The following is a 7847-nucleotide window of genomic DNA, read 5'->3' on the forward strand; positions in this document are numbered from 1 at the left end:
GCAGGGCCGCCAGAGCCGCGCTGAGGGCGGGGAGCCTGCGCCGCTCCGTGTGCGCGCCCCGCGGGAAGCGCCGCGCAGGGCTGGCCTCGGCAGCGTGCGCGTTTCCTGGCGAGCATGGAGGTGTTCCCGTCCCCGCTGGAGTCCGCCAAGTTCATCGCCGAGCACAGCAAAGATGTCTCCGTGGACGAGGAGGGGGCGCGGCGGGTGGCGGAGAGCCTGTTCGACAAAGCCTCGACGGTGGAGTTCGGGTTGGCGGGCTGGAAAAGCCTCCACGAGCTGAACCCCCGGGCCGCCGACAAGGACGCTGTGGACTGGGTGTTCCTGGTGGACACCCTCAACTTCTCCTTCTGGTCTGAGCAGGAGGAGCGGAAGTACCTTGTGAAGTACAAGGATAAAACCTACAGCGGCTACTGGTCGCTCTGCGCCGCCGTCAACAGGGCCCTGGACGACGGTCAGTGAGCGCCGGCGGAGGGGGGCCGGGCCGGGGCAACGGGCGAGGGGCTTCGGAAGCGAGTGTCGCGTATTAAATAAAGGCGGTGCCTTGGAAGCGAGACCCGCTCTAGGGAACTGCTGCTCGCTGTGTCTGTAGCTCTGTATGTGCAAGAGTCCCGTGGAGCTTGGGGAAGGGAACTGGAAGTACTTTCAAAATACCCTTGTATTGAAACTACCTAACTCGTGGCTCTAACTGGGTTATCTCTTCCATTCGAAAGACTTTAAGGATTGACAGTACTCAGCTGTACATGACTTGGGTTATTTCGCATGTGTTCGTAAGATAAATTGTGTATTTCCGTGGCAAATGAAAGAAAAGGCGTAGACTGAGAATCCTCTGGACTAATCTAACGCCAGAGGGGCTAAAGTAAGTTTCAAAACCCACATGGCCATCAAAACAGTATTTCAAAGTTTTGTGTTTAAACCCGGTACTTAAGGACTCACTTTCCTTGCGATTCTCAGAAAAAAAAAAAAAAAATTGTAGGTATCAAAGTGTTAATCCGTTTTCTGCATAGTTATTTGTAAATTAAGGAAGCATGAGCATTAAGATACTTTCTGTGAATGCACATTGTGGTTAGGATACAAGGGAAAACAGGCCTATACTAACTACAGTAGTTATWTACTGACTATATTTGCCAGTGTTCTATGAAAACACCACACTCAAAATAGAAAGACTAAGCAGCTGGAAAAAATTAGATACAAAAAGTAAGAACAGTTCCATGGTTTCTGTGTTGGAAATTTGTTTTCTGTGGAAGAAAGCCTTGTGTGCACTCAAAAACTTTGTTTTGAGCAGCTCTGTGAGTGCGGCTATCACTGAAAACAAAGGTGGGTTTAAGAGTTTATAGCCTTTTTAGATCTTTGTGTAGAAGTGCTTTCTTGTAGCAGACTACTGGATTAAGTGTATATGTTACATTATATGATAGCCTAAATATCTTATTTTTTTTAAGGAATACCTATCACCAGTGCATCCTATTTTGCCACCATGACGCTTGACCAGGTTAGGCATGTATTTCGCTCTGACACAGAAGTGCCTTTACCTTTGATTGAAGAAAGACATCGGGTGCTGAATGAAAGTGGAATAGTTCTGTTAGAGAAGTTTGGAGGCTCTTTCCTCACCTGTGTTAAAATGAGTGAGAAGAGTGCTCAGAAACTGCTACATCTTGTACTGGAAAATTTTCCTTCTTACAGAGATGAAGCTGTATTTGAGGTAAGCTAGTTCTGAAGCTTTGAAAAAAAAACTTTGCAATTTAGTAATACAGTAAAAGAGTCTTGGTAGCCTGCAGCTAATCAGGATAAGAGTGACTTTCTTTTTCCCATCAGAGGAGTGCCTTTYTTTTATATGCTGTCTCTGTCTTCATCACTTTGCTCTAATTTATTTTGATATACTCTGCRCTCCGAATTAGATCATGCCATGTCTCCTTTATACTGCTTGCAAATGCATAGTGTTTGAGATAATTTGTGCTGGAAAATGAGAATCCTTTTTCCTTTTTTTTTTATTCCCTTGAATTGCTGACAACTCTYCTCTTGCCATCTTCTTTTTTTCTTTTTTTTTACCTTGAGGCTTTCTGCAGCTAATGAAGGAAATGAAACTCTGATAGAATTAATTCACAGCTACTGGGATTCCACCCTCTAGCGGTTGTTGATTCAACAGGCATTACACAAATAACTGCAGAATAGAAGTAACCTACGCTTTTATGAATCTTGATAGTATACAGAAGCTTTCTGGAACCATTTTTCTAAAAGAAACTGATGGGAATTAAACAGAGACCATCTGGTACTTTTTGTCTTATACAGGCATGATCTTCATTTAGCATCTGAGACTTATGTAGCATCTCCTGTGCTTGATTGCATGTGCAGTAGTACTCAGCTGTTACATCATTAAATCCAAAAGACTTTATATTAGTGACAATACAGCCTACACTACTAGTCTGTGCATTCTTTTCAAGGTAGGTTGTTGGAATACCAGTCACTGAAGCTTTGAACAGATTGTATTTATTGCCCTTCAGTAGGAGGCATGATCTTGTTTCCCTTTGTCTCCTGCTGTGAAGCAAGATATGTTTACATGAAAAATCAGAGGTTCTTTCTAATTAATCTTTGAAGCTACCCAGTTTGGTTGAGTTTTTTTTTTACATATAAAGTAATATTTTGACAATTTTTGTGATCAAAAAGGAAATATTTTCTAAGTAAAGTGGTATTTTCTTATCTTTATAGTGACTGTACTCATTGACGTTATGTCTTTCATGAGATGGTGATGAGTGTTTTATAAAGCAAGCCTCCCTAAAAGCAGCAGCAGACTACAGAATGAAAAGGTGTTCCAAAAATGATCCCGACCGTAAGCACTGACTTAGTAATAAACCTGTTGCATGAATATGGAAATATTTTCTCTGCTTTTACTAAGCAAGATGTGTATTTTGAAGGTGGTCACATGGATCATATCATTTTTATGGCAGCAGGTTGACCTCTCACAAGTAAGACTTTTAAAGGGATAGTAGGRAACTGGCAAGATGGTGAGATATCCATCAGAAAACCAGTGCTTTTCAGTAACTCCCTGTAAAAGAAAAAGATATGATTATAAAACAAGTCCTAGAATAGAATCATTCTATCACAGACTGCTACATCTGACCTTCTAGCGAAACATCTAAAATTAACATAAATACTTGGCTATATGTTTTTCTGAATACATATACAAAATACTTTTAATAAGTACACATGTAGTCACAGAAATTGCCAGTGTTAGTTTTTTTCTGAAAAAGAAAATGCAACCCAAAATCTCCAAAACATTTTTAACTCGTTGGTGGGTAACTTGGATGCTGTGATGCATTTGATTCCCAACAGGAGTTTAAATTTTAGGCTACGTTGTACTCACATATCAAAGTTCTTGTGTTCTGACAGAGACTTAGTAGAATCTTTCCTGATCTTCCAGACATTGCATGTATTTATCTTTTATTTACCATCCATCACTTGGGACCAAGGGTGTAAAATTCTCATGATCCTTTTATTCTTTGCTTTTTTTTTTTTTTTTACTTACTGGCTGTGCTATTACGTTTTGCTCTTTGCCAACACATTACACCCCCTTCCTTTTAATGTCACTAGGTCATAATTAGATATATACCTTAATATTAGGACATTGTATTGCAGAGAAAATGTAAATCTCCTTGTATGTGGTACTATTTTCTGGAAAGGCAGGGTGTTGCAGAAAAAAAGATACAGCTGTATTGCTATCTTGATAAAAAGTTCCATTATTTGATAAGCTGTGCTATCTTTTCTGTCTTTCACAGACAGAATCACTAGTTAAAGCTTCAAGCAGCCACAGGGTGTCGTCTGGTCCAACCTTCCAGCTCAAGCACCGTCATCCTAGAGCAGCACATGGCACAGGATTGTGTCCAGGCGGTTCTTGAGTATCTTCCATGAGGGAGACTGTTCACAACCTCTCTGGTTGGTTGGAGGTTGTGGACAATCTGTGCCAGTGCAGTCACCTGCACAGTAAAGTAGTTCTTGGATTTTTCCTCTTTGAGATGTAGTATCATCCACCTAGTGCTTTCCTTGTTTTCTGATAAACAGTGGGAAAATTTACTAGAAATGCTTAGTATTTTTCATATTGAGATTTTTATATGAACTTAATAAGCTCTATGCAACATAAAAATTAGCAGTCGAAACAATGAAATTATAAATTCATCTGCTGAGTGATGAGCCCCAGATAATATTTTTCTTCCACATTGAACTGTAGCATGAAATGAAAAGTTCCATTCAAATTCTGCCTCCCTCTGCTCCTGTGAAATAGTGTGATGCTGGAGACACCCAGTTCTTTCCTACTGGAAAAATCTTAATGCTATGAAAGAGCACCCTTGCTTTGGGGCAGTAGGAGCTATGATGAAATTTGGTCTGTTAATTTTTTACATTTTCTTACCACTTCTTGTATGATGTTTCAGGTGGTGTTTTGTTACTTAACATGCAAAAATCATGTATGTTCTCTAGAAGTAAGTTTGTGCGTCTATGTCAAGTATAGAATGAGGCTCAGGGAAGGTAGGAATTTTGAGGATGTAAGAGTTGTACAGATAAATGGATTAACAAAACATTTTAATTGTCTAGTATATTACATTGCTATTATGCTTCTCTTGTGAAATTAAAAGGTTTGATGAAATCTTGAAATTCTGAAATCTTGAAAGTTTCTTGAAATTAATGTTGCTGGACTTTCAACTGTAATTTTTGCCTGGTGGAAGTAAACCAATATGAATGTGTTCTGAGATCCAGGCATATTCTGAACAACTTGTATTCAATGCAGTGGTTTTTATTACGTTATTCTTTTATTTTAGTTTATTTATGAGCATTCCACATAATGCTTGTTTGTAGTTTGATATTGTTTAGATTTTAAGATGTTTAAGAGTGTTGCAGTTTTATTCTGTTCTAGTTAACTAATGTTTGCTTAACATGTTACTTGCTATATTAATTGATGTTTCAGGTACTTAAATAATCTATACATTTCTTTCTTCAGAAAAAGAAGGTGTCTTTCTACAAACGAGCACAAATACTTGTGGCTGACACATGGAGTGTATTAGAAGGCAAAGGAGATGGCTCTTTTGATGATATTTCTAGTCTGACAATATTTGCTGACTACAGAATTCCTCAAGTTCTTGTTCACCTGAAAGCAATGAAGTATTCTGAAGAGTTAATGAAGAAGCTACGTGAAGGTTTGTTCTGCCCTTGGTAATATCAAGTAATGTTGCCTCTTGACATTGTARACTAAGGCTTGTTCTAAAATGTAATATGTTGTCCATGTAAGAGTTATGTGTCCATTTTTTTCCTCCAGGGAACAAGGATTTCTTGCGTAGTGGTGAGATAACAAAAAGGAGCTTTTTTTCTAACCATGATCTCGAATGAGATCTTAAGGCTACTTTTTATAAAGACTTAACTTCTTTGTGGATTAAACATTGATAAGGGAGGTATTGAAGAGACTCCCAGGTAGTTGGTTTCTGAGTTTCTGGAAAGCTGCTGTTGCAAAACCACTTTACAGCATGAGAATAGTTATGACTTTTGAGGTTTACATAAAAGAAACAATGATTTCATTAATTCAAATATGACGTAAAAGCATGGGAATTCCTCTTTATTTATACTGAACTGCTGGTTAACAAGAACAATATTATAAGCATCCATTAAAAAAATATTGCTTTAAATGAAGTTATACATATGACTAGAATCTCATTCTGTAGGCATGATTTCATCTTCCAGTACTTACTAACTATGAATTTTAGTGAATAAAAATAAGCAAATCTCTTTTGCATTGTAAAATGATTGTGTTCAGATGTAGAACTGCTATTATGGAATTTCAGAAATGCTTAGGAAGATAAACAGATGAATGCAGTCACCCATGGATCTTAATAGAATGGCCATACGTGTATTTATGTATTTATGCATGTCTATATATTAAATAGACAGAATAGACATTTTATCCTCCCATGATTTCTAATGAGAACATTTCCATTTAAATAATTATAGCGTTTCTCTTTACATTTAGTTCTTTTGGGGGTTGTTTGGTTTTAATTTTGAAATCTTAGACTTGAGTTAATCTGGCAGAAAATACATTTTGAAGTATAATAATTATATGCTAAAAAGTATATTATAATAAAAGACTATCTTTTTTGTCTCTACAAGCAAAGAAGTGATCATATGATTTGCAGGACATCCTGTTCCTACAGCAGTTCCTTAGAATGCAGGATGTTGTTTGAATTGAATGGGAGGGAAGCTTCTAAGTGCATATGGTAATGTTGAAGTAATCATTAGAAAATGTGTAGCAACATTGTTAACAGTTGTAATATAAGTCAGGAGAACTGGAATCCTAGAACAGAATAAATGTGAGGGGGGAAATAATGAACAAATTTAGGCAGTCCTTGGTGTTCTGTCTGTTGCATGTAAATGGATTACTGTGTCTTGTGTCTGCAGGAACGCTTTTTCAGTCTGGAGATAAAGAAGAGGTAGAGATCCGTGGCTGTTCTATTTGGTGTTGTGCATTGATTTGTAAGCACCTTCAGGAGCTGTATCAGAAGAAGGGTCAGGACATGCATGGAAAGATCAATGCGGTTTTACTCGATTACTATCTTTGGGACTACGCCAGGGATCACAGGGAAGACATGAAAGATATCCCATTTCACCGAGTACGGTGTATATATTACTAAGTCCAGTCTGATAACTGTTGTATTGTTGCCTTATCTCTTGAACTGCCGTTTTGCTTTTCATATGGTGGTTTGTTGTGCACTAATTCGGAACTGTTACATCAAATACTTCTTTTCTAGTGATGTATTAACTACTTTGTTTTTTGTCCATTGTTTTGTTACCTTTTCTCTTAATCTTTTGTTTGCCCTGAATCAAATCAAGTGTAAACTTTGCAGGCAACCCATGTTAAGGCAGGGTTTGTTACTCCTGTTTTGTGCTCTGTATTGGTGTATGTGGCTGCCTGTGCGCACAGCCAGGTGTGTGTGCAGATGCTGTGGTGTACTGTTATAAACACGTATTATAGTGTTGGCTTTCGCAAATGTTAAGATGAGTGATATGTGTACAATGTTGCCTTTTTTGCATAAGTAGCTTAGTTATGCAGACACAGTGGTAAAATCATCTGATGGGTTTGTTTTTCTTTTGTAACTCAGGTACAGTTATAGAATACTTGTGGTTAAACTGAAGTGTTATGGCTTGTGACTGAAACATTTCCATAAAGGATACTTTTCATATGATAGCAAAACTATACAAAATTGGCAAAGAAAGTCACCAAAAAGCCCTGAATGAGGCCCTAGGGCCAGTGGTCCTTAAAGATAAGAAGCAGCTCAGAGTTGGGGAAAAGGATTCATACATTCACAAAGAAATCATGATACTTAGCACCCTCGGGGTGGGGAGGCCATTGCCCCAGGCAATGACAGGGCTGTCAGATGCCAGGCCAGCACAGGCCCTGACAGCGAAAGGGTAGAGGTGGAAGGAACAGAGGCTTTGGGACGTGTGTGGAAAGTCTCTAGTCATAGTCGTGTCCTCTGCTTGTTGGTGGGACCCCCAGTCTTCRGATGGGCTTATCTGCATGGACAGCCCAGGGGCCCCTGCTATGGACACTTCCTTATCAACAACTGTCATCTACTGAAACCACTGAACRGGGGAAAGGGGGTACACCGGAGGAGATGCCCTGCTAAACAGTTCCTAGAAAAGTTTGAATATGCGTAAATGCCTATGAATAGCCATTACGCTGATGTAATCYGAAATGTATTTAAAGATGTCTCCTGTCAATAGCAGATGTGCCTCTGGCAGCTAGCCAAACACCCAGCGCCGTATCCTTTTGCTTTTATGTACTCTATTGTCATTTATTAAAACCTTTTAAATTTTAA

At 38.9% G+C, this 7847-nt stretch overlaps 1 protein-coding gene across 1 annotated transcript; it reads left to right on the forward strand.

Moving 5' to 3' along the window:
- Window positions 1–7847, forward strand: QNG1 (Q-nucleotide N-glycosylase 1). The gene is made up of 4 exons (XM_057370027.1): window positions 1–451; window positions 1437–1696; window positions 4982–5177; window positions 6427–7847. Exons 1-4 carry the CDS (start codon window positions 115–117, stop codon window positions 6657–6659), a joined length of 1026 nt encoding a protein of 341 aa, XP_057226010.1. The 5' UTR covers window positions 1–114; the 3' UTR covers window positions 6660–7847.

Source organism: Malurus melanocephalus, unplaced genomic scaffold (assembly GCF_030028575.1).
Source record: "Malurus melanocephalus ecotype Western Australia unplaced genomic scaffold, MMel_1.1 scaffold_117, whole genome shotgun sequence".
NCBI lineage: Eukaryota > Metazoa > Chordata > Aves > Passeriformes > Maluridae > Malurus > Malurus melanocephalus.

Bases quoted from the DNA above. Each gene is read 5' to 3' on its own strand.
- QNG1 (XM_057370027.1), top strand. From the start codon at position 115: ATGGAGGTGTTCCCGTCCCCGCTGGAGTCCGCCAAGTTCATCGCCGAG. The intron at 452-1,436 runs GTCAGTGAGCGC...ATTTTTTTTAAG, and splicing joins CAACAGGGCCCTGGACGACG to GAATACCTATCACCAGTGCA. The intron at 5,178-6,426 runs GTTTGTTCTGCC...TTGTGTCTGCAG, and splicing joins AATGAAGAAGCTACGTGAAG to GAACGCTTTTTCAGTCTGGA.